Source organism: Mastomys coucha, unplaced genomic scaffold, assembly GCF_008632895.1.
Source record: "Mastomys coucha isolate ucsf_1 unplaced genomic scaffold, UCSF_Mcou_1 pScaffold11, whole genome shotgun sequence".
In the NCBI taxonomy this organism is placed as follows: Eukaryota; Metazoa; Chordata; class Mammalia; order Rodentia; family Muridae; genus Mastomys; species Mastomys coucha.
The window spans coordinates 32,087,010-32,112,438 of record NW_022196893.1 but is presented as its reverse complement, the minus strand read 5'-3'; the positions used below and the strand labels follow the sequence as shown (position 1 = coordinate 32,112,438).

Sequence of the window (25,429 nt, the reverse complement as noted above, 5' to 3'; positions counted from 1 at the left end):
GAGGAGCTGAAAGTTCTACATCTTCATCTGAAGGCCACCAGAAGAGGACTGTGGATCACACTGGCCAGACTTAAGCATATATCTGAGACCTCAAAATCCCACCTCCACAATCACATACTTCCTCTAACAAGGTCACACATCCTAATAGTGCCACTTCCCATAGGCCAAGCATATTCCACAAGTGGCCATACCTGGATTCCAGGATTTTTGATAATTGATAGTCACATCAGCTCCTTCTACCAAACCTTCTATATCCACACCATTCACTTGCAGTTTTAATTTTCGTCTCTGATCATTAACCACTGTTTGCCAGGACACACATTTTTCCAGTACTTCCAAATCCACCTCTTCTTTCCACTGGACCCGCTTTGTCCTTAATGTAGAGGAGCAATAGCAACTGAGCAATCCTATCACTTGCATTAATTTGCCTGCTTCTCTCTCTCTCTCTCTCTCTCTCTCTCTTTCTCTCTCTCTCCATATGCCATAATTTTAATTTCTTCCTTGCAATTCTGATCTATAATACCTGGATGCTTGGGAAGTCCTTCCCAAGATCATCCCTTCTGTCCCAGGCAAGGGGTCATAAATGCCGCGGACTGGGATTTCTCGTGGGGGGGGGTCCCCTGTTCCGCGGGACTAGGGATTCTGGCCAGGTGGGCACGGGATTCGGCTTTGACAAACAGACTAGACATGAGTGGTGTAAGATCTGAGTGTATTTCTTTAAGAATGGCATGAGGCTTTTACAATCATTGCAAAAGAGAAATAAAAAATCTGGCAGCTCAACAGTTGAGGTACCTCTGAGGCTATCTGAAACATACTGGGTCTAAAACAGCAGCTATCTCCTCTGAACTGGTGCTGCATCCCCCGGGCCCAAGCACTCTGGGCCCGGGGGAATGCGGGTGTATGAATCTGAGTCCTAGCCCATCTAAGTTCTAGTGCTAGTCCTGCATGTGAGTCTAAGTCCTTCTTCCCCCAGTCTTAGTGTTAGACTGAAGTCACGTAGACCAAACGACCCCCACACACCAAGGTCAACAGGGTCTGGTAGCTAGGTGTGAAACAGGAGGAAGAGGGGTGGAGCCCTCTCTGTTAAGATATTCTTATACTAATTCTCTAGTTCTTTCTAGAGACAGACAGAAGAGAATCTTAACCTAACACTTTCAGCTAATGTCTTAGAGTGAGAAAAACCTTTCAATTACTCTCTAGTACTTAAAACATTAAACTAAGATAGTTAGAAACATTGTGTCGGCCAAGAGACAATGCCCAATCTTAACCATTTACAAATCATTACTTGGGGTAGCTTTATGCCTAATTATGAGGCCGTGTTGATGATTAGAAAGACTAATCTGAAACACGTCTGAGTTAAGAGATACCAGCTACTAGTCTGAAATCCAAGAGACACAGAACCCCTTTTGGGGCCTTATTGCCTCTTATCCTTTATCAAGATTTTATCCCCAATATTTTAGATGTGACTAGAGTAGACGAGTGTGTATGACACATAAACACCAGTGGTTATTTTGTAACATTGAACTTTGGGGGATAGAGATGCAAAGGGAAGATTCTCATCCTCATAGATTCCTATAAATACACAGAGCATCTATGCATCTATGATATGACAGTAAAAAGAGAACTTGCCTGGGAAGGGCATGATGGGGGCTAACAGGAGGTGGGGAAGGGACAGGACAGCGTGGGCAACTTGCATATAAATGTCTTGTAAAACCTGTACCCTCTAACTGCAGTGAATAGACACCAATAAGAAATGTTTACATGCAAGAGTCAAAGGGTAGAGAGAAAAAACATGAAGTGAAACAAGAAATACATGAATAATGGATTTGGGGTGCAGTTGGATCCAAGATGCCGAAAGACGCCATTGGGGTTCCTCTCACTCCTCACTGCCTTGCTTTCTCAGTATTGGAGCTGTGTTAGGTCTGCTTCTCCCTCCTTGTGTAACTGTAAAGATGGCCACTAGCCACTCTGAACGTCTATCCACACCCTCCCCACCTAGTGATTCCACCCATGGTGCTGGAGTAGAAAAAGCGCCTGTCTCTCTCGGCTTGTCTCAGAACAGGTCCCGAGGAAGGCTGAATGGCCTGGCTCCAGCTATGGGGCAGACCCTTAGCCAGTCATATGATCATATGATCGTGCACCCACCCCTGCCGATCTGAGCTTCATATGAACTACCAAGTAAAGGCAGGTGAATTAAAAAGCAAGGTCTTCATACCAGGCTGGCTTTGTTCTCATTCACAACGAAGCGCCTCAGGCGTTAGCCAGAAGTTAGCCTCCACAGACCAGCCAGGCAATGGCGGCACTTGCCTTTAGTCCCAGCACTCAGGAGATAGAATCAGGTGGGTCTTTGTGAGTTTGAGGCCAGCCTGATCCACAAAGGAAGTTCCAGGGCAGGGACAGCCAGGGCTGTTACACAGAGAAATCTTGTCTCATAAACAAACAAATTCCACAGACCAGCAATTCTCTGTCCCGCAGGCAGCCCTAAGGCCCACCCACCCTGATGTAGTTCCTCAGGTCATACTGTATCTTCCCCTGTTACACAAAGCTCGAGCCATTACTGAGCAGTAAGGGTCTATAGCATTGATTCTCAGCCTTCCTAAAGCTGCAACTCTTTAATACAGTTCCTCACGCTGTGGTGACCCCCCACCACAAAACTGCTTCGTTTCTACTTCATAACTGTGATTTTGCTCCTGTTATGAGCCATAATGTAGATACCTGCTGTGCTACCCTTGTGAAAGGGTGGTTCGACCTACAGGTTGAGAACCACTGGTCTATAGTGTAGCTTCACACCCCTTGAGGGTTCACACCCCTAGCTTCTCTCAGGCAGAGATCACTGTGGCAAGTTCCCAGAAATGAGAACTCTCTAGGGCCCTCTGGCTTTGGCTGCCGCAGGTTGCATGAATTGCACTTTTGAAAGATTAGCTCATTGCACCAGGTGTGTGGATCATAGGTCTGCATCTGTCCCTGGAAGTGGTGTTGTTCAGTCTGCACAGAAAAGGCCCTGTTGGCTAGCAAGGGCCTGCCAATAGTACCACAGATAAGGATACTAAATGCTATAAGCTAAGAACTCAAGGCCTGGACTTTAGACCTGGTGGCAACCCAGAGGAACCCAGTTATTGCCTTATAAGGAACTCTAATCGCTATGAGGCATGGAACTCCAGGGATACAAAGCTAGGGGACAGACAGCCTGGCGGCCACTTCGCCATCGCCCCTACTGACAGTCACCTTCACCAAACCCCAGGGGGTACTTCTCTGTGAAGTGACATAAGAGGCTGTGGGGAGCAGGCTCTGCCCTCTTGGATGTATCCTTGTCTTGCCTTTTCCTCTGTGTTAGCTGCTTTGGGAGCAAACTCTAGTGAAAGAATGTTTTTATTTTTAAGATTGATTGACTGATTGGGGTGTGTGTGTGTGTGTGTGTGAGGGCATCAGAGCTCCTGAGCTGGAGTGGCAGGCAGCTCTGAGTCTCCTGACAGATGTTTGGAACAGAAGTCGGGCAGGTACTCTGCAAAGCAGCAGAGGATCCTAAAAGCTCAACCATCTCTCCAGACCCATCCCCACAAATAAAAGCATTGGTGGCCATAGTCGTCCAACCTAGCTTCCACATTTGGCCAAGATTTCCAGGAAGCTGTGGAAGGTTCTGTCTGGTCTCTGACAATGAGGAAGTGAAAGCTTTCCATTAGAACCTCAGGCACAGATCTAAAAAGCCACACGCTGTTCCCGCTGAGCCTTTTTTCTGGCCGGGGATGCTCCGTGGCCTTTAGTGACTCTGGGTCCCCTTGGAGGTGTGAGAACTGTGCTGGGTGCCTGTGTTGCTACTGTAGCTGAACCCAGGGCACTCACTTCTCCAAGCACTGTTCCATACAACACACAGATATTATACCACTTAAACCCCACAGAAAATGCATATCCAGAACCTCTTTTTAGGAAAGAAAACTGGGTAGGGCACCTGGCCATGGTCACAAAACTGGTAGCTAGCTAGGCGGTGGTGGCGCACACTTTTAATCCCAGCACTTGGGAGGCAGAGGTGGATTTCTGAGTTCGAGGCCAACCTGGTCTACAGAGTGAGTTCCAGGACAGCCAGGGCTACACAGAGAAACCCTGTCTTGAAAACCCAAAAAACAAAACAAAACAAAACAAAACTGGCAGCTTACTGAAGGATTTCCTGGGGGGGGAAGGGGGGAGGCCACAGTCCCTTTTGGTTGGAGAATGCTCTCCTGGGTCCCCCAGCTCCCTGCACAGCTTTCTCCTGGAGTATAGCATCTGCTGAGGTCTAACCCTCTGATGGGCGGTTGTAATAACTCGAGCCTCCAGATGTCCCCTTTTACCAAGTCTGTTTCCAAACCCAAGATGTGTGCAAACCCCTGATCCAGGATTTTATGTATTCTCTGGGTGCTAGAGCAGCCTTCACAGCACACACACACACACACACACACACACAAAACACTCGGCTTTTGATGACCACTGGAATTAAAAGAGTCATTCAAATAAAAGCTCACTGGCTCCCCAGGTGTCCGTTGCTTGGTCTGTTTTGTGATAAATACCATGAGCTAACATAACTTGGGGGAGGAAAGGGTTTATTTGGCTTCCAGATGACAATCTGTCATCAAGAGCCACCGAAGCAGGAGCTCTAGGGAGGCACATGGTGGTAAAAAATGTCCTCATAAGTGCTGGTGCTAGAGGAGGTCTCCGTGGTGTGACCTTGCTGGAGGAAGGCCTTCACTAGCCACAGGCTCTGGGCTCTCAGAGCCTCAGCCCACATCCAGGCTGTTCTCCTATTGTGCTTGGATGTGAGGATGCGTGCTCGCTCAGCTCCTTGCTCCTGCTGCCACCAGGCCTGCTGCTCCCTGCCAAGGAGAATTTTCTCTCTCTAGAACCATAAGCCCAAATAAACTCTTCCATAATCACTGTTGGTTGTGGTATTTCCTCACAGCGACAGAAAAGTGACCAATACAAACTTGGAGGCAGGAACTAACACAGAGGCTGCAGCAGAACACTGCTCAGTGGCTTGCCCGCATACCTCTCTCAAGTAACCAGACCCAACCACCCTGGGGTGGTGCTGCTAACCGGGGGCTGCGCCCTCCTAAAGCCATTAGCAATCAAGAAAACGCCCTGCAGACATGCCCGAGGGCCTATCTGGTGGAGGCAGTTCCCCAGTTGAGGTTCCTACCTCTCAGGCACATCCTGTTGACAGTTGAGATTAGACAGGGCACTGGGTAGTTATTCCTATGGCTTCTATCCAGGTTCTGCAGAAACGCCTAATTTTAATAATGTCAAAGCATGATCTCGCAGCCCTGAGAGGAGAAACAGGCCATTTGTGGCCAACATGCCCCATTTTTCCCCGTTGGTTTTGGCTGTCACAGCTGGCTGAGTTATCTCCTGTAACAGACGCCAAGGTGGGTGAGTCCTATGAAGAAGGCAAGCTCTGGCTCTGCAGCTCAGCAGGGCACAGTCCTGTCCTGCTCTCTGTGCTCCACCTCCCTCCTCACCCTGTGGGCTTTGCCTCAGGGAGTCTCTGAGAGACTTCCCTTTCACCTCTATGATGCTGGGCATCGTACCAGGGCCTCTCACACTGTAGCCTCTCACACTGTAGCCCGGCAGAAACTCCGCCCTTGAGCTACACCCCCACTGTGCCTGTGTCTGTGCTTTTGATGGAAGTGAAAGCTTTTCCAGGGACCCAGAGGAAATCTCTACTGCCTATCGCCGACAAGGACAGTGGGATCACCAGATTAACCATCGTGGCTCATCACCAAAGGGCCAGCAGATGCCACGGAGACACCTGTTATGGTCTATAACCTTCTAATTCAGCGCCTGTGGGTTCGTCACAGTAGGGACAGGCCGGGTCAAAGCAGGACAGAACCTACCTATCAGAGTTCTGAGTTTCTACCTAGAAGCTCCCTGCGGTTGGGTTTCCTCTCCGTTCATGCTCAAGCACCCCTCAGGTGTCCCACTGGCCTGGTTTCCATAAACCCCTTTGACAGATAAACCCGGGGATGCTGCAAGTCTTGATAATTCTTAAGCGAAGCCAATATCTTTTCGAAGTCTGACCTCATCCTTCATTGTGACAGTCTCTCGGCAGGACACACAGGACTGACGGCTCTGCTGTCTGTAGTCTTCTGGTGGGGAAGACACAAAGGGTTTCATTCATCTCTGCTGAGGTTCTGTTTTTGGAAAAAAAAAAAAAAACCTGTCAGAGAAACTAACTGGATGCCAGGTGTGAGGACTCCGAGTGTGAAGACAATCATGAGTCCCAGGCTACCCCAACAACAGTGCATTCCATGCTACCTGGACAGCCTGGGGTACAGTCTGAGACACTTAAATAAACAATGGTAAACAAACTAAATAATCCACACCTGCCTGTCCTTTTTTCTATCTGGTGATTAAAGAGACCAGGTGCTCGAAGACACCCCTTTATGCTGGAGGAGCCCCCAGCTCTGGGAAAGCCTGCATATGCCAAATGGCAAGACCATAGCACCCACTACTGCAATGGAACATTCACATGGGCTCATAGCACCCACTACTGCAACGGAGGAACATTCACATGGGCTCACCAAAAGGACGTCTGCAAACCCTTTGTTTTAAGCAAGACTCTTTTTTTGTTTTGCTTTGTTTTTTTGTTTTTTTTTTTTCCGAGACAGGGTTTCTCTGTATAGCCCTGGCTGTCCTGGAACTCACTCTGTAGACCAGGCTGGCCTCAAACTCAGAAATCTGCCTGCCTCTGCCTCCCAAGTGCTGGGATTAAAGGCGTGCATCACCACTGCCCAAGCAAGACTATTTTACACAGCTCTCTGCCCATGTCCTTTCTGGACAAAGACGAGGTTAACCCAGTGTGGGGCTTGGTCCCTCCTCCAAATTGTTGTTTGTTTGTTTGTTTGTTGTTTATTTTCAACACAGGGTTTCTCTGTGTAACAGTCTGCTGTCCTGGAACTCCTCACACTCACAGAGATCCGCCTGCCTCTGCCTCCAAGTGCTGGGGTTAAAGGTGTATGCCACCACTGCCAGCTCACGTTTTTAACATATGGAGTTAAAATAGCATTTCTCTGCAAGGCATGGTAGTGTGTGCCTGTAATCTTAGCACCTGAAAGCAAAAAGCAGGAGAATCAGAAGTTCAGAGACATATTTGTCTAAATAATGAAGTCTCTAGACTAACCTGAACTGCATAAAACCTTGTCTCTCACATACATGAACACACATTTCTCTTGATGACTGAGTATTTTGACACTTAAATTTTCCACTTAAGACAAATAAATCTCTCGTGTGTTATACTCTAGTCCTGACCTCTCTGAGGTCTGAGGCATGATTCCTCTCAGACCCGTCAGGCTTCCCCACTCTGACCACTGGCGTCTAGCAAAGAGCGAAGGCTTGCCTGTCTTTGTATCTCTCTGTGCCTGTACTTCACACAGAGGCCAGCACCGCAGGCTTCAGCAGTATTTAGAGGCTAGATATGGCGGTGCCCACTTAAAACCCCACAGTTTGAGGCAGAAGAATGTAGCTCTGTCAGGACCCCAGACCTTAGCACAGTTAGCCCCGTGGTGGAAGGATCATCCACGGGTAGAACTCAGCACGTAGACAGCACCGCCTGCCAAAACTAAAACAGAGGCCTGATCCCAAAGTCCAGAGCTCTGGAAAAGTCTCTTAACGTACTAACCTTGCTTCTCGGCTTCTGTACTTCCCCTTCTGGCTAACTATTGTTGCTAAGTGTAGTGTGTCAGCAGAATGTGGGCTTTATGTTTAAAAGCTCACCCTGAGAGAGATTCAGAGCTACACTGGGATCCCGAGCACCCAGTGTCCTCCTGGCCCGACTGGCTAGTAGACATTATATTGGTCTATACTGTGTCTGTACAGTCATCTCTGGTGGGTACCCCGCAGCAGCTCTAGACCAGCTGGCACTGTATATAAAAACCCTATTTCAAAGCAGCAACAACAATAACAAAACAACCTGTAATTAAAGAAAGGAAGGAAGGGGAGCCACCAACAAGATTATAGGACTAGAAGGTAGTGTTATTATTTACCAGGGACTAAAGGTATTGCTGTTTGTAAAAAGACTTACCTTTGTTTCGGTTTTTGGTGGTTGTTTTAGGGTTCTGGTTTGGTCTTGAGATAGGGTCTCATGTTCCTGAGTCTGGCCTGGAATGTCACTAAGGACTCCTGATCTTCTCTCCTACTTCCAACTCCTGGAAGCTGTACTGTACACACCACTGGCTTCAGATTTTTGAGTTTATTTGGCTTGTTTCTGGTGTTTTGAGACATGTTTTGTACCCGAGGCTAGCCTCAAACTCACTCTGTAGTCAAGAAGACCTTTAGCCTCCTGACTTTTTAAAAAATTTATTTACCCTTTATTTTATGTGCATTGGCATTTTGCCTGCATGCACATCTATGTGGGCACGTCAGAACTTGGAGTTATAGACAGTTGTGAGTGGCCATGTGGGTGCAGGGATTTGAACTCCATTCTGGAAGAGCAGTCAGTGTGCCCTTACCTGCTGAGCCATCTCTCCAGTCCCCACTCCTGACTTCTGGGATTTCTGGCCTATGCCAGTGTGGTATCTGGGAGTCAAACTCAGTTCATTGGGTTTGTACCTTTCCCTGAGGAGGCACCTCACCAGGCCCTCACAAGTGTTTCCGGAGAAGAGACCAGCCCCTTTCTATGAAGGGCAGGACTCCCCTTCCCTGTGTGTGTGCCACAGTCAGAAGTGGTTGTCTCTCTCCAGGGCCTGAGAGTAGGGGGCAGGGAGCGATAAGAGGTAGAACTGACCTTACATCACCAGCTCACAAAGCTGCCTTGTCTCTCCGCTTCAACAGATCCGCTCCTCACTGAACTTCCTGTGCTATGATGGGGAAGCCCCTTGAAAAACTGCTGCGTAGAGACAGGAAGCACAGAGCACTCCAAACCAGAACCTAGCCAGTAGAGCAATAGACAGCAGCCTGTGGGGAAGACAACGGAATTCACACGGCTTCTAGGAAGGGGCCATCTCAAGTCCTTGCAGGTGGGCGAATCTGAGCCTGCTCAGGACGGGAGAGATGGTTGTGAGTATGTGTAGATGACTTCAGGAGCCGGACTGCAGGTTGGAAGGCATCTTGTCCTGGTGCCCGATTTTCCCTTACCTCGCACATATATAAACTTGTCATTTAACAGAAATCATATTCTTTTCTTTTCTTTTATTTATTAGCACTGTGGGTCTGAGTGAGTGTGGAGGTCAAGGACAACTTCTGGGAGTCAATTCTCTTACCACGTAAGTTCTGAGTACTAAACTCAGGAATCAGAGTGAGGCTGCACAAGCGCTTTCACCTGCTGAGACACATCGATGCCCCTCCCCACTTTCTGAGTTAGGGTCTCATGCAGCCCACAAGGGTCTCAAACTGGTTATTTAGCCAACGGTGGCCTTGAGCCCTGATCCTCCTGTCTCCCTCTCTCAGCTGCTTGGGTTGGAGGTATGTGTCACCATGTTAATTACCGAGAGCCAGATTTTAAGTGCACTGCCACCAGCAGAGGCCAGGTTGGCCCCTTCTGCTCTGTGGCGCCTCAGCACCTTCCCATGCAGTGAGGAAAGGAGCCCTAACCAACCCCTGCTGAGAGAGAACACAATATGTTAAGGATAAGTCTACAGCATGCACCTCCAAATTAGGCACCTAGTCATTATGAGGATTTAAGTCACATTTAAAATCATAGTCAGGCATGGTGGTTCATTTGTCTAATCCCAGCACTTGAGAAGCTGACACACGAGGCTTGTCCCAAGTTTGAGATCAGCTTGGCTAGCTAGCTACAGGAGACCTTCATGCAAAAATGAAGGAGGTGGGTGGCTCACACCTTTAATCCCCACACTAGAGAGGTAGAAGCAGGTGCATCTCTGAGTTTAAAGCCAACCTGGTCTACACAATGAATTCCCAGAAAGCTAGGGTTATGTAGAGAGACTCTGCCCACAGAGATGAAGGGGGCAAGCTCTGTAGAAGTTTGAACCCTCAGTCGTTGTCTCCAGTGTGAAGGGATTGGGGGAGGCCACTCTGAGCCACTACAGGGGGGTTGTTACTATGCCAAGAATGTGCAATACCTCTCTTTCTACTCCTGGTAAAGTGTCACCCTTCACCTAAGTGAGCAAGCTAGGTAAGCTTCCCCCCTGTGATCTGCTGGCCTTCCCAGAATGCCTCTGGTCCCTCTGAGTGCTCAACTCAACTCAGGGTGTTGGGTCCTGTCCCCTGAGTCTTAGAGACTCAAAAATGCAAAGCCATTTTAACATCAACCAAAACGGAAAAAATCATCAGCATTCCTTTTTCTTTTCTTGAGGCAGAGTATCAATATTCAGCTCAAGCTGCCTTTCACTGTGTTGTTTGCAACTCCACATCCTCCTGCATTAGCTTCCCAAATGCTGGGATCACAGGCGCCAATGTCTACCATTTTAAAAAAAAAAAAAATTGAAGTTGAGTATCATAGTACATCACTTCTGTAATCTCAGAACTGCAGAAGTGGAAGCCAGAGGATCAGGATCACAAGGTCACCCTCAACTGTAGGGAGAATTTTGGTTTCTTTTAAAATCCAGTTAGGTTATGTGAATATATAACATATATTGGGTGGTAGAAGTATAAGAACCTAATAAAATAGTATAAAAAATTTTTAAAAAGCCAAAACTCAATTATGTAGGGAGTTCAAGACTAGCTTTGTCCACTTGAGACTCTTTCTCAAAAACTACACATAAGCCAGGCGTTTGTGGCGCACGCCTTTAATCCCAGCACTTGGGAGGCAGAGGCAGGTGGATTTCTGAGTTCGAGGCCAGCCTGGTCTACAGAGTGAGTTCCAGGACAGCCAGAGCTATATAGAGAAACCCTGTCACGAAAAACAAAAACAAAAAAACCAAAAAACCAAAAAAAAAAACAAAAACAAAAAAGCCCCACACATAAGGGCTGGCGAGATGGTTTATCGGTGAAGAGCGCTTGCTGCTCACTGCTGTTGAGATCGCATCACCCCTGTAAAGCTGGGCTTTACCTCTAACTTCAGCTCTGAGCGATTATACACCTCTGGCTATGTGCTTAGTGGGCCACATACATATAAATGAATAAATAAAACCCTTCTTAAAAACGACATGAAAAGAAAGTTTCCAAATCACCAGGTATTCAGAGTTATTCATTCGACTCCCATTTTACTAGGATAAAGACCCAGAAAATTACATCAGGGTTCTGCTTAGAACCCATGAGCAGCCACTGTCCGGGTGGCAGGACGATTCAGAATCAGACGTGGGTTTAAGTGAATTTATTTATTTATTTATTTATTTATTTATTTATTTATTTGAGACGTGATCTCCTATGTAGCTCAAGTTGGCCTGGAACTCAAGATCTCCCTGCCTCAACCTTCCGGAACTAGAATTAGGAGTGTGCCAAGCTGCCTGTCTCAGAATCTGCATTTCTAACCACCTCGAAGGTGTTGTGCGCATTTCTGAGACTCACTCTGCAGCGGTTGTCAGCCGCCCCCCACCGACCCTACCCTTGGGTAGCAGGAGTTCGGTACTGAGGCTGGGGTTTGGCTGGGTGAGGCCCGGCTCTTGCCGGTTGGCAGTTGGATGAGAGGGGAAGTTATCTGTTCACAACCTCTGACGCCTGGGACGGAGCCTCGGGGTTCGCCGCGGCCCAACACGTCCGGCGCTGCTGGCCTCGGGCTCTGGGCGGTGCCGGTGGCCTGGGATGCGGGTGGCCTTGGGTGACGGTGCCCTGGGGTGGCGGTGCCATGGGGTGGCGGTGCCCTGAGATAGAGCTGCCCGGCGATGCGTTCTGGCCTCCGCGCAGTCGGGGGGATGGGATGGGATGGAGGGGAGCGGAGTCACAGCACCTGCCCAAGCGGGGCGGGGCGTCATCCTCGACAGGAACCGCCCCGGACCCGCCCTCCCGGCCGCCCCGTCGGGAAACCCACGAGCAGCTCGGCGGTAGCGGCGGCGGCGGCTCTGCCTCGGCGCGGTAGGTAAGCAGCAACGGGGCGCGACCCCGTGGTGCCCTCGGACCAGGCAGCCCCGTGCCCCTCGGGGACTCCCTCCCCGCCGTCCCCCTCCCCCCCCCACCCCGCAGTGAGATGAAGGGGCGAGCCAGACTCTTCTTCCCCACGCCTTCTCTCTGCGCCCCGCACGGTGGCATCTAGCGTCTCTCGCGGTGGGACCCCTTCACCTCTGCGGTAGAGAAGCTGAGGGGCGAACGGGGATCTCCAGACTCCCTCTTCTCCTCGGGCTCGCTCTGGTACCTACCATGCGCCTCCCCAGATTTGACCACCTGGTGTGCTCAAGCGTTGGGACTCCTTCCTGCCATTTCACCCCTGAGCAAAAGGGACAATTCAGGAGAAGCCTCGTTGGTGGGAGCCCCTCAGAGTCCTTGCCTGATTGATCTCCCCTTGGATGCTTGGCGCTTTGGAGGAGTGCGGAACGGAGTTCTGTGGCATAGTGTAGACTGTATGACTGTGACTGTCACCACCAACTTCCTGATTCTCCCTCCCTCGTGATGACAGAAAGGAGAATCCTCCGCGAGACTCCAGACCGCTGCAGAGGGCTGGCCTGCTTGTGTGGACACTGCTGGCAATTGCTTGCCTCAAAGCTCAAAAAGGAACCCCTTCTTGAGCAGTAATCTCCACAGTGGTTCCCGGGAGAGCTGTAAGGCTGCACTCTGAGCTCATCCCTACAATGGCTGAGGTTAATAACAGACACACCAAAGAGCCTCCAGGGCTCCCTTCGTTCACCGCAGGTGTGTGTGTGTATAGTACATAGGCCCTGCTCTCCAGACAGGACGGCTGTTTCCCTGCTCATCAGAGAAAAGCTAAGAAGGATGAGATAGGCAAATTCATAGATGACTAGATCAAGGTTTTGAAATAGGACTCATTCAAATTGTCCAAGGGCAGGCTGCATCATCGCAGGCGCACCCCTGTTCCTCACAGACGCCCTGTGCTTTAAGGAACCCAGAGGTGGGAATACCAGGATCCATGGCAAGTGAAACTCTGAAGGAAACCGGCCGCTGAGTAATTACTGCCCACAGCTGGCACTGCCTCCAGCACACAGAAGAGCCCAAGGAAAGGGAGGCCCCGTGGGTGTCAGGTGCCCTCTGAGAACAGAATTGTCCTCCTCCCTCTTCAACCGGGAGAAACCCAGACCGGAGATCTAACCATAGGCTGAGCGGTTTGCATTGCCTAGAACAGACGTCGGGCTTGGGAGGGAGGGAGGGGCCCGGTGCTCAGCTGAGAGCTGTTCCTAGGGAAGGCCGTGGTGTATAATGAAGGCTGCAGGTGGCTGACTCAGCTCTGCCACTAATGTAGCTGCAGAACCTCAGCCACGTCACGTCAACATTCCAGGGCGGGGAGCAAATGAGAAAGTGCAAGGACTTTAGGGACCAACTGAATTAAGATGTGCCGTGGCCTTGGACCGACGACCCTGGGTGTGAGTTCAGCCTCTGTGTGCACATGGTAAAGCCAGCCTCCCTGAACTCCAGTTTCCAGAGCTGGGTGTGTAGCTCAGTTGGCAGAGAGTTTGCCTAGCATGCATAAGGCTCTGGGTCCAGTCTCCAGCACTGGATAAACTGGGCACGGTGGCACAAATTTGGGGGTAATGCCACCACTTAGGGGGTGGAAGCAGGAGGACCCAAAGTTCAAGGTCATCCTTGGCTATATGATGAGTCTGAGGCCAGCCTGGGCTACATGAGACTCTGTCTCAAAACCAAAGCCAAGATCAAAGAAAATAGAAAATATAACTTGGGCGAGGTTTTTGTTTGTTTGTTTGTTTGTTTGTTTTTATTCCATCTTTGTGTTTTGAGACAGGGTCTTTCTACATAGCCCAGGCTGGCCTGGAACTCATTGTGTAGACCAGGCTGGCCTGGAACTCACTCTATAGACCAGGCTGAGTTCCTTCTCACAGAGATCTGCCTGCTTCTGCCCCCCAAGTGCTGAGACTAAGGGAATGTGTCACCACTACAGCCCAGCTACTCAGGAAGATGAGGCAGGATCGCTTGAGCCCAGGCATCTAGGGTGAGCCTGAGTGACAGAGGACAGCTATGGTAGTCTGAGCCCTTGGAACCCATGCCTCCTCCTCCTCCTCCTCCTCCTCCTCCTTCTTCTTCTTTTTTCAAAAAACAAATGTAAGATAGTATGGTCCTAAATATCCCCTGGATCCGACAGACATATCTCATCATCTCCAGCTCAGAAGCGAGGCTGAGCACCCCAGTACCAGAGGGACCCAGTAATGGCTGTACTAGAGGTACAGAGGTTAGGCAAACTTGGCTCATCGGATAGCCTCAGTGTTTCTTCTGGAAAGGCCCAAAATGTCCATCCCCAGTGGACAGGCTGAGTGAGGATTTGAATCAGCAGGAGGTCGAGTGCAGGGCAGTGCCTGTCTCTGTGTGTATCTCAATGCTGTAATTGTGCTGGGGAAAGGCTTGCGTGGTAAACAAGGATGGGTTCAACCCAGGGAGAAAAGGGCTTTGAGAAGGATTCTGCTGGCACCTGAGAGCTCTGTGGCATCAGGTTATTCTCTAGTACCCATCCCTCTCTAGTACCTGGCCCAAACTGGTCCTGAGTCCTTGGGAGAGATGTACAGGAGGACACTCCACCCATAGCCCAGCTAAGCTCTGCATCTAATGGCACATAAAGGACAGATGTGGAGGGAAGTGAGTATACATGCACACACACTCACACACACCCTACATGCACACACACTCACACCCCATACATTCACACCCTATATACACACACACCCTACATGCACACACACTCACACCCCATACATTCACACCCCATATACACACATACCGCACATGCACACACACACTCCACACATGAACACCTCCACACACTCACACACACATGTGTGCACACATATTCGTACACTACACACATACACACAGACACACCACAAATGCATACACACCCTACTCACACATATACCACACATATATACATACCACACACACACACACACACCCTACATGCACACACACTCACACCCCACACATTCACACCCCATACATTCACACACTTCCCACACATGAATACTACCCACACACATGCACACCACACACTTCTGTGCAGAAGAATATATACCTCGGGGTGGGAGGCCAAACAGTCAGAACAAGTATTCTGGATACAGAAGCTTGGGAAACAGAACTTGAGGGCGGAGAAAGAAAGGGAAATAGGACCTCTGTGTCTGGACTTGTTCTCCATGAACCTAGTGGGAAAGTCCCACATGGAGAAAGCGTGGGGAGTGATCGGCTTTTGAAAGAAAACTGTACACCCACCCCCAGGGGCAGCGACACACCTTAGTGCAGAAAACCTGTATTTTCTTTGGTTTTTAGAGACAGGATTCCCTTGAGCTTAGAGTTGCTCAAATTCCCCATGTAACTGAAGATGACCTTGAGCTCTCTAATTTTCTTTTTAAAATCCATTTATTTCCTCTTCTGTATGTGAATGTTCTTGCCTATGTTCATGTACGCATACTCTGTGCATGCCTGGTGCCTACGGAGGTCAGGAGAGGGTATGGCATCCATGGGGCTGAGTCCCACAGGTAGTTGTGAACCACCTTGTTCTCTTCAAGAGCAGCAGATAGATGCTCTTAAGCACGGAGCCTCCTCTCCAGCCCCTGCCCTTGAACTCTGAATCCTCCATCTATACATTCCAAGAGCCACCATGTCCTGCTATGAAGACTTTATTTTATTTTTTAATTTAATTTTAACTCTGTGTGTGTGTGTGTGTGTGTGTGTGTCAGAGAGGAGTCAGATCCCCCTGCAGCCTCAGCTCACACTCATGTGAACTAACAGATGCCAAGGCTGGGAACTGAAGTTGGTTCTCTGTGAGAGCTGTAAGCACTCTTGATAGCTGATCCATCTCTTCAGCCTCAGAGACTTCTTGCAAAAAGAATTTAGACTGTGGATTTGGCTTTGCTCTGAGACCTTAAGAAGGGAAAGAGCCGGACCGAGCACCTGGCTAGGCTGGAAGGCAACTCAGACAGGTGCTGGCTACTGGCTGATTTTGCCACAGTTAAATAGCCTTAGTCTAAAGAACACAACCAGACCTTTGCCGACCACACAGTAGAGATGCCCAAAGCAAAGAGGCACTGCATCTCACCCCCAGGGACTCAGTAAGGCAGGGACAGACTGATGACAGTTTTGAGTGGAGAGAAAGGGCACATGGAACACAGGTACACACACACAGACACCACACATAGGCACACACACAGATACACACACATAGACATACACACACATACACACACACATAGACATATACACAGAAACACACAGAGATACACACACATAGAAAGACATACAGACACATAGATACATAGACACAGATATACAGAGACAGACAGACAGATACACACATACACAGATACACACACAAACACACACAGATACATAGACACACAGACATACAGAGACAGACACATACACAGATACACATAGATACACATACACACAAAAACACATATACATAGACGCACACATAGACAGATACACACATAGCCAGACAGATACACACACACACTCTCTCACTCACTCTTTCTCTCTCTCTCTCTCTCTCTCTCTCTCTCTCTCTCTCTCTCTCTCTCTCTCTCTCTCTCTCTCTCTCTCTCTCTCTCTCTCTCTCTCTCTCTCTCTCACACACACACACACACACACACACACACACACACACACACACGGCACCACCAACCCAGGAGGTCAGGCATAATCAGCAGGGCATGGGAGTGGGCTTGGTAACCTTGATACTGAGAAGGGATGGAACGTAACAGATGTTGGAGTGGACTGGGAATTGGGGACACTTGGAGGATTCCAGTGCTGCTGAAAGCTGGGAAACTGTTCAGATTAGTAGGTTTGGCTGGCAGGTGTAGGCCTGAGGGCTACGGAGGGGAAGTTCCCAGCCATCCTGGGTGTCCAAGCCATTAGGACCATGTCCCATGACCCCCAGCTCATCTCTCCCCTACTGCCCAGCAGCCAGTGGTGACAACGCTCAGTTCAGATTCTCTTTGTACCTTCCTTTAAGCCCTGGGAGGTTATAGAGGCTCTCCCTGGAGACCTGGGAGTAAACAAAACTGCAGGTACCTAACCTAGCAGGGTCCCTGCAGACACACCTCCTCTCCAGCTGCCTGTCATCTTATTTGTAGTGACTTCTGCTTGGGGGTAAGACAACAAAGAAGTAAGAAACACCTTTGATGCCAATCCTGGTCCAGTTACACAGCAGTGAGGAAATCCTGTTGGGTGTTCAGTAGAAAATGTTTAGATAACTGCAGTTCTGTAAAGTTAAAATGAACCTAGGTGTGCTGGCGGTGAGGGCTTAAATGAATCTAGGTGTGCTGGTGGTGAGGGCATTTTGATGGACTGGCTACCAAAATAGCTTTTATCTCATTCTTCTGGAGAATAAGCCACATTGCTGTAGAGCTGGTCCATGAAAGTGTAAGTCATTGGTCAGGGAATGGGGACCTTCCACTATCCTGTGGTCACACAGGCATCCCAGGGGCGGGGCTTTAGAGATTATTCTGTGGTCTTTTGGTACTATGACTACAGGAGAGGTCAGGCTGCTGGGCCTGGTGACAAGAAAGTGTCATTGAAGGAGGGGGGGGGGATGAGGAAGAGGAGGAAGAAGAGAAGGGGGAAAAGGAAGAGGAAGAGAGAGAGGAAGAAGATAAGAGGAGGAGGAGAAAGAGGAGGAGGAAGATGAGGGAGAGGAGGAGAAGGAAAGAGGAGGAAAAGGAGGGGAAGAGAAGAGGAGAAGGAAGAGGAGGAGGAAGAGGAGGAGGGGCCAGACATTTAGCCAGACAGTCTTGCAGTACCCTTCCCCTCCAGGATCTAGCAGCCAGCCTGTTCCCTCTCCACCAGGATGTCTACACCTATGCGCTTGGTCAGAGGGCCTCCACCCATAGCTATTGAAAAGATCTGTAATTGAGCCAATTATCTTGAGTAAATATCCTGTATGGGTGCATGGTGGCAGCTCCCTTTCCAGAGGCCAAGGCTCTACTCTCTCCCTGAGGTTTGTAGTTCATTTGATAAACAGGAAGAAACTCACAAAGAGGCCACCTGGCCAGCGAGGGTGTGTGCAGGGTGGCTGACCCTGCCTTTCACTTGAACAGGGACCTCACTCTGTTCTTCCCAGTTTCACCATCTTTAAGCATTTAATCCTTGAATGGGATCAGAGAAAAGAGGTGGCAAGGAGGGGGTTAGGATTGAAAGGGGGGCTCAAAAGAACTCAGTGCCTCTATACCTCCATGGAGGAGGTGAGAGTCCCAGGGGCATAACAAGGATCTGAGAACTGAAGACAGGACCTGGGAGCTACTAGCTGTGTGTCACCAGTGAGGTCATCCAACCAAAGTCACACCCATGAAACAGGCTAAATACCCTGATAGGGCAGCAAGCTAAGAGTTACAGCAGAATGCCACCTAACCCAAATCCCTGAGGGAAGTGCACCCAGCGTCCTTACAAAACCAGTGTTGAATGTTTAACCCCTCCAGCTTGCTCCACTGATAAGAGGCTCAGTCACTGACTACACACAGCCAGTACTTCAGACCTAGCTACTGATAGAACAGGAGATATGGCTTGGCCTTTGGAGTCCAGGAGTCCAGGTCCCTGATAGCAAAGAGAGACACGTTGACACAGGCAGGCTGTGATGAGAAGGAAGAACAAGCAGAGACAGGAGGCCAGACTTGGAGGTGTGGCTTCCTGGTGAAAAGGCCTTCCCTAGCATGTGCGAAGCCCTAGAACTGAGAAAAGAACGCCAAAGGGAGCTAGATAAAGGGAACCCATTTTATGTTTGTTCTAGTTTTATGAATTTCTTATAGTTGGTTTTTCATATTCCTCTGCTGAAGAAGATATGACATCAGAGATGACTTCCCACAAGACTTGTCGCTAGACATGTCGCTTATGGACGTACATTTGGATAACTTAAAAGTCCCTCTGTACTTTTATGCTTATAATAACATCAGAAGTTTAAAGTTCATGAAGTAACAAGAAGTACTGGACATGTGATCATTTAAACTTCAGTTAACCTTCATTTAGAAATTATAAATTCTGAAGGTTCTCATGTAGCCCAGGCTGGTTACAAACTCTGTATAGCCAATACACCTGAACTTTTGAACCCCCTGCCGCCACCACCTGAGTGCTGAGGTTGAAAGGGTCACTGTACCCAATTTATGCAGTGCTGGGAACAGAGCCGAGGGCCTTGTGCGCACTTGGCAAGCCCTTGACCCACTGAGCTACATCCCTAGCCCATGTTCTAATTTTATATCAAGTAATGTTCATCATCTTCAATAGGATGAAATATTAAAATCTGATTACTCAAAACTTATAAACTAAAAAGTAAAAAAAAAAATTCCCCAAACACCTTTGTTCAATCTGTGGCATTTATACCTCTGAGCTTATTAAAGCTGTAAAAAAAGATTTCCCAAACACCCTTGTTCAATCTGTGGCGTTTATACCTCTGAGCTTATTAAAGCTCAGAGCTGCCTGAGGCTTTGGCACATGCTGTTGCCGTAAGAAATAGCCGAGAGGAAAATTTAATAAAATAATGCAGCATAGTTTGGGGTTGTTGTTTGTTTTTATAGAGCTAAAGATGGCCCTCGCTGTGCAAGTGCTCTAGCACTGACCTATGGCCCCGGCACAAGTGTTTTTAGGCAGAGCCTCACTTTATAGCCCAGGCTTGGAACTGTGTAGACCAGGATGGTCCTGGTCCTAGAGGGATTAAAGATATGTACCACTGCGGCTGCTTTTTTTATTTTTATTTTTTATTTATTTTTTTTATTTTTATTTTTTTAATTCTGGTCTTTTTTAGGCCTAACTTTTATGTGTATGACTGTTTTGCCTGCATGTATGTCTGTGCACTGCATGTATGTCTGGTGCTCTTGAAGACCAGAAGAGGGTGTTGGATCCCCGGAACTGGAGTTCTGATCAGTTGTGAGCCACCATAGGGGTGCTGGGAACACAGCCTATGTCTTCTGCAGGAACAGCCAGCGCTTTCAGCTGCTGACCATCTTTCCAGCCTTCCTACTCCCATATTCTGGCCATTTAAAGACTTCTCATGATGGTTTCCACACCCCGGGGCAGATTGGAATCAGAATGTGGGTAGACCCTGGGCTCTGTTCGCTGTAGCAGCGAGAAAGGGGGTGGATCCGCTTGTTCTGTCTGGGAAGGCTTCCTCAACTAGGGTTGGAGCATCTTGGCTCTGAAAGGCTGATGAGTGACAGACTCAAGGGAGGAAAAAGAGCTGAGAATGGAAGCTCGCTCACAGCAGGGAGGGCTGTGAGTACATGGCTGGTGGCTGGCCTTGAAGGCCAAGCTGTGCAGGCCGGAACAGGAGGGCCATGCGCATGCGCAAGCGCATGCGCAGGACTTGGGACATGGATCCCACCGAGCCCTGAACTTAACCAAGTTCCACATAGAGATTGTTCCTTTTCCAAGGTGGTCGTTACTCCTGGCCCTTGCTAACCACGATTCTAGGCGTTGCATCCCTCCCGGAACAGGAACCTTTGGCCCCAAAGCCCTACAGCATGCATGCAACTGTGTGTCTTCTGGTTGCCAGCATGCTGAGCCGACACTTGGCAAGTCCCTTCCTGCCAAGTCTAATCACAGGTGTCTCGTTTCATTTCAGGATGTGGTCAGAACCTTGAGGAACTGCAGGTTCCAGAGAGAACACTTTAGACAGCCAGATTGGATCCAGAGAGCAGATGCTCAAGAGGACTTCGGTTTGACCCAAGGTCTCTCTCTTTCTCTGGGAGAAATAAAAAAGACAAAGGTGTCCACCTCTACCAGGGACCACGGGAAGTGCCTGGATGAGGGTGCTGGAGTGACGGACGGGTGACTCCAGGAGGCCTTCCTGGAGGAGGTGAGTCCTGGCCTGCCTCTGGTTACTTATGGCAGTGTTATGGAGCCTGTGTCTCTAGTTGTGCGAATGTTTATGGGATGTAGGCAGAAAGGTGGATGAAGTACAGGAGGCAGGGTGGCTCAAGAGACCTGCCTTGTCTGCACAGATCTGGACTGAGGTTCACAGCTCAAGCAAAGCTCCTGGAGCTGGACTCCAGCATAGCTCAGCCCCTGGGAAAGAGGCTCCACATGCCATTCCCCTTCCCTTGAAGCCTTCCGGACACCTGTCGGGAATCCTGCCTTTCTGGACTGACTATGCTGTCCGTTGTCTTTCCATTAACTTGAAGGGGGGTGTGTGGAACAGGCTCAAAGTGCCAGACAGCTTTGCTGTTCACGCTTCCCTGGACAGGAACTGCTGGACCACCTTGCCCATTTAATTTTCTTTCTTTTTTTTTTTTAAATTTTATGTGTATGAATGTTTTGCCTGCATATGCATCTGTGTACCCTTGAGCGCTCAGTGCCTGTGAGGCTGGAACACAGCAGCAGCTGTCCAGAGCTGGAGTTACAGCGGTTGTGACATGTCATGTGGGTGCCAGGAATTGAACCAGGATCCTCAGAGTAGCCAGTGGTGTTAACTGCTGGGTTGTCTCACCAGACCTCCCATTTCTTCTTCTCTAAGGAGTTTTACATCCCTTGAGAAAAGGGGTTGAGTCTTATACCCCCGTGGTGTGCCTGTGTCCCACCCCTAGACCCAATCAAATTTTGCTGATGCCATCTCTGCCTTCAACCTGGCGGCTCCCTAGGTCAGATCGCCAGGCCCCTCTCTACCTGGGTCAGATTGCCAGGCCCCTCTCTAGCTGGGTCAGACCTCCAGGCCCCTCTCCAGCTGGGTCAGACCTCCAGGCCCCTCTGTACCTGGGTCAGACCTCCAGGCCCCTCTCTACCTGGGTCAGACCTCCAGGCCCCTCTGTACCTGGGTCAGACCTCCAGGCCCCTCTCTACCTGGGTCAGACCTCCAGGCCCCTCTCTACCTGGGTCAGATCTCCAGGCCCCTCTCTACCTGGGTCAGACCTCCAGGCCCTTCTTTACCTAATGGTCGATGTTCTGACCAGGTCTTTGCTCACCTCAGCAGCCCCCAAGCCGTTGTATTCTTCATCCTGGAAAATCCTGTGCTGGTCCTCATTTCTCAAGAGCAAGTGGTATGAAGGCAGTACTGGGCTTCGGCCCCACCTTCAGGCTGCCCCTGCTTCTCTTTGACCTCCTGTTCCCTTGGCCAGCTTGAGATGTGCTCGGCTTGTCCAGGCAAGCCCACCTGAACTTGGGTGCCTAGCCCAAGCTTTTCCCAGTGTGGCGTTCTGGCCTTCCTCCTCCATTGGCCATTTCCACAGACTCCTCCTTCCATCCAGAGACACCCCCCTTATGATGCTTATGCTCTTGCTGCATAATATGGAAGCTCACTTCCCCAACTAACCATGCCTTCCTTGAGGGGAGCCCTTTCCCATCCCTGCCTTTCCCTAGTCCTCTGGCACACAGCAGGTCTTCCATACATATCGGCAGACTCAATGCATGCCGTGTGCTGGGCCTCTCAACACCAGGCTCCACTCAGGCAGTGCACTGTGGCGTTAGACACAGGGTGAGGGTGGGGTAGTGGCTACTCCCCCAGTAACCAGGCTGGTTACTGCAGCTCAGAGTCACCTTTAAGAAAAATACCCAAGGTGTGATGACGTGGCTCTGGCCAAGGAGCACATGCCCGGGAGTAATTTCTGGGAAAGTGCACAGGGATTTATCGATTATAACAGCAGAAATACCTGAGGGCTTAGAAGATGACAGGATCTCTGCTGTGGGTTTTTCATATATCACCTAACTTAATCCTCAACACAGCCAGCCAGTTGGTTGTTAGTGACACCCAGTTTATAGATGAGGAAATCAAGATTTAGAGGGATAAACTAAATCACTCAAGGGTCACACCAGACTAGTGATGAAATAACGATTTTGAAAGCCAAACTGTGCACAGAGATAAGACTGCCAAACTTCTGAGAAATGCTCTCTTTTCTCTCTCAATCTTGAACCAACTCTAGTGAAGGGTGTCCCTCTCCATGTCTCTCTCTGGCCACCAGCATCTATCTATCAGCTAGTGATCTTTCTGCTAGCTTAGCTCCATAGACAGCCGTATGGGTATTCACCTCTAGTGAAGGGTGTTCCTCTCTCTGAGCCTTTGGGACTGGGGTGCTAGCCGGTGTGCACCCCTCTGCCTGGTTCTGCCTGGAAGGTGTTGTCATTGGATATTAGATTTAGAACAACAATAGAAAAATTATCTGGGCTGGAATTAGTGGCATGTGCTTATAATTTCAGCTTATAGGAACTGAGGCAGATGAATCACTAGGAGCTATATTGTGAGGCCCTGTCAAAAAATAAATAAATGCCTCTGAAGGCAGAGGCAGGCAGGTCTCTCTGAGTTCAAGGCCTTTAGGACAGTCAGGACTACACAGAGAAACCATGTCTTGAAAAAACAAATAACACACACACACACACACACACACACATGTGAATGTATATGAATATATATGTATATGTGTGTTTATATGTATATGTGTACATGTGTAATATATGTGTATATATGTATATATGTGTATATGTATATGTGTATATATGTGTGTATTTAGGTGTATGTATATATGTATGTATATATATGCATATATACATGTATATATGTATAATATTATGTCTATATGCATGTATGTATATGTTTGTATGTATATATGTACGTATATGTGTATGTTGTGTGTATATATACACATGTGTATTTATATATGTATGTATATATATGTATATGTTATAATATGTATATATGCATGTATATATGTTTGTATGTATATATGTGTGTGTATATATACATATATATGTGTGCATTCATACATTTTTGTCTTCAGAAACTGGCTTCATTCTCTGCCTCTTTGCAGCCTCACCACACACTGTGTTTGTAAACATCATCTTTAACGTGGACATATTTTATAACCTTGGCAAGTGACAGCACACCGCATCTCTCTGCGGCTTGCCCGTCCACCCCACTGCTCTGGCAGCGGTTCATGGCGAGGCAGTTGTTCCGTCTGCTGCTGCACAAGCTTCCTGGTGTGGCTGTGTCACATGTTCTACAGCAGATCGCCGTCCTTTACATCACCGCTGCTTCAGACGTTCTTGCCTGGGCCTCCAGGGTCACACAAATCAGTTTAGCTGACACACCCAGTGAGCCAGGCATGGTGGTGCATGCCTCTCATCCCAGTACACAGGAGTTGAAGGCAAGCCTGGGCTAATTAGCAAAACCCTGTCTCAAAGTCCGACCCTCTGAGCCACGTTGACCGGTATGTTCTAGCTGAACTTTATTTTAATGGCAAGCTGTTTCCCAAAGCAGTTTCCTCCAGGTAAGAGAGACCCAGACCTGGTCTTCTCTGTTTACAGCAAAAAGAAATTTAGGCCCCAGGACGCAGTGAATGCACAAAGGTGATACCACTCGCCCAGGCCCCAGGCCCTAGCTCCCTGCCCATCTCTGCAATGGCTAATTTTTCTCTGTATCCCCTCTTTTCTCAGGTTGAGCCCCAGGCTTGGTTACCCTGGCTTATCAAGCTATTTCCAAAGTGAGGCATAAGACTTGGAGCCGACCCTGCCGGGGTCCCAGTTGGGAAGATGAGGTTCCTTCGAAGGCGCCACATGTCACTGCGCCTCGCCATGCTGGGCAGCATCTTCATGCTCTTCCTCTTCATCAGGCAGAAGGACGTAAGCAGCCAGGAGCAGGCCATGGAGAAACCGTGGCTGAAGTCCCTGGCGGGCCAGAAAGACCACGTCCTGGACCTCATGCTAGGTGCTGTGAACAACATTAGGGACGCCATGCCCAAGCTACAGATCAGGGCTCCAGAACCCCCACAGACTCCGGTCTCCACAAACCACTCCTGCCTTCCTGGGTTCTATACCCCTGCTGAGCTGAAACCCTTCTGGGATAGGCCACCACAAGATCCCAACAGCCCTGGGGCAGATGGAAAAGCATTTCAGAAGAGAGAATGGACCAATCTAGAGACCCAAGAAAAGGAAGAAGGCTATAAGAAACATTGCTTTAATGCCTTTGCCAGCGACCGCATCTCCTTGCAGAGGTCCCTGGGGCCAGACACCCGGCCTCCTGAGTAAGTAATGCACTCTTAGAATTCTCTGAGACCAGAGCTTTCCCAGAAGTGTGGCCAGGAGAGCTGTGGTCATCAGCCAGTTGTCAGGAAGAAAGCTGAAGGGGATTTGAAAATAGCCAGAGATTTTCCTTAAGTCATCTTTTCTTTTGTTGGCCAATTGCCCTGATCCCAGGGGCTGGAGTTCAGGAGTACGGTATCACAGAGACCATATAGGGACCCATGAGGCTGAAACACAGTTATGGAGGGACGCAGGACACAGAAGGAGGAAGCCAGAGCTACAGACCAGGATCTGGCACAGGGTACCAGGAGGCGATAGAGCTGTGTCTTCTGCAGACCAGGATCTGGCACAGGGTACCAGGAGGCGATAGAGCTGTGGTTTCTGCAGACCAGGATCTAGAGCAGGGTACCAGGAGGCGATAGAGCTGTGGTTTCTGCTGGCACAGGGTACCAGGAGGCGATAGAGCTGT

The 25,429-nt window shown here is 49.2% G+C and overlaps 1 protein-coding gene across 2 annotated transcripts in view; it reads left to right on the top strand.

Annotated features, from left to right (window-relative positions):
- Nucleotides 1–11,754: 11,754 nt before the first annotated feature.
- Galnt6 (polypeptide N-acetylgalactosaminyltransferase 6) overlaps nucleotides 11,755–25,429 on the top strand; it is a 41,373-nt gene continuing 27,698 nt past the window's right edge. The window contains exons 1-3 of one of the 2 annotated variants that reach the window (XM_031356081.1): nucleotides 11,755–11,934; nucleotides 20,579–20,812; nucleotides 24,376–24,962. In XM_031356081.1, the coding sequence (XP_031211941.1) occupies nucleotides 24,472–24,962 (491 nt within the window). In that variant the 5' untranslated portion in view covers nucleotides 11,755–11,934; nucleotides 20,579–20,812; nucleotides 24,376–24,471. Of the gene's footprint in view, nucleotides 11,939–20,578; nucleotides 20,813–24,375; nucleotides 24,963–25,429 lie in introns of both variants that reach the window. The other variant, XM_031356073.1, reaches the window with a different exon arrangement.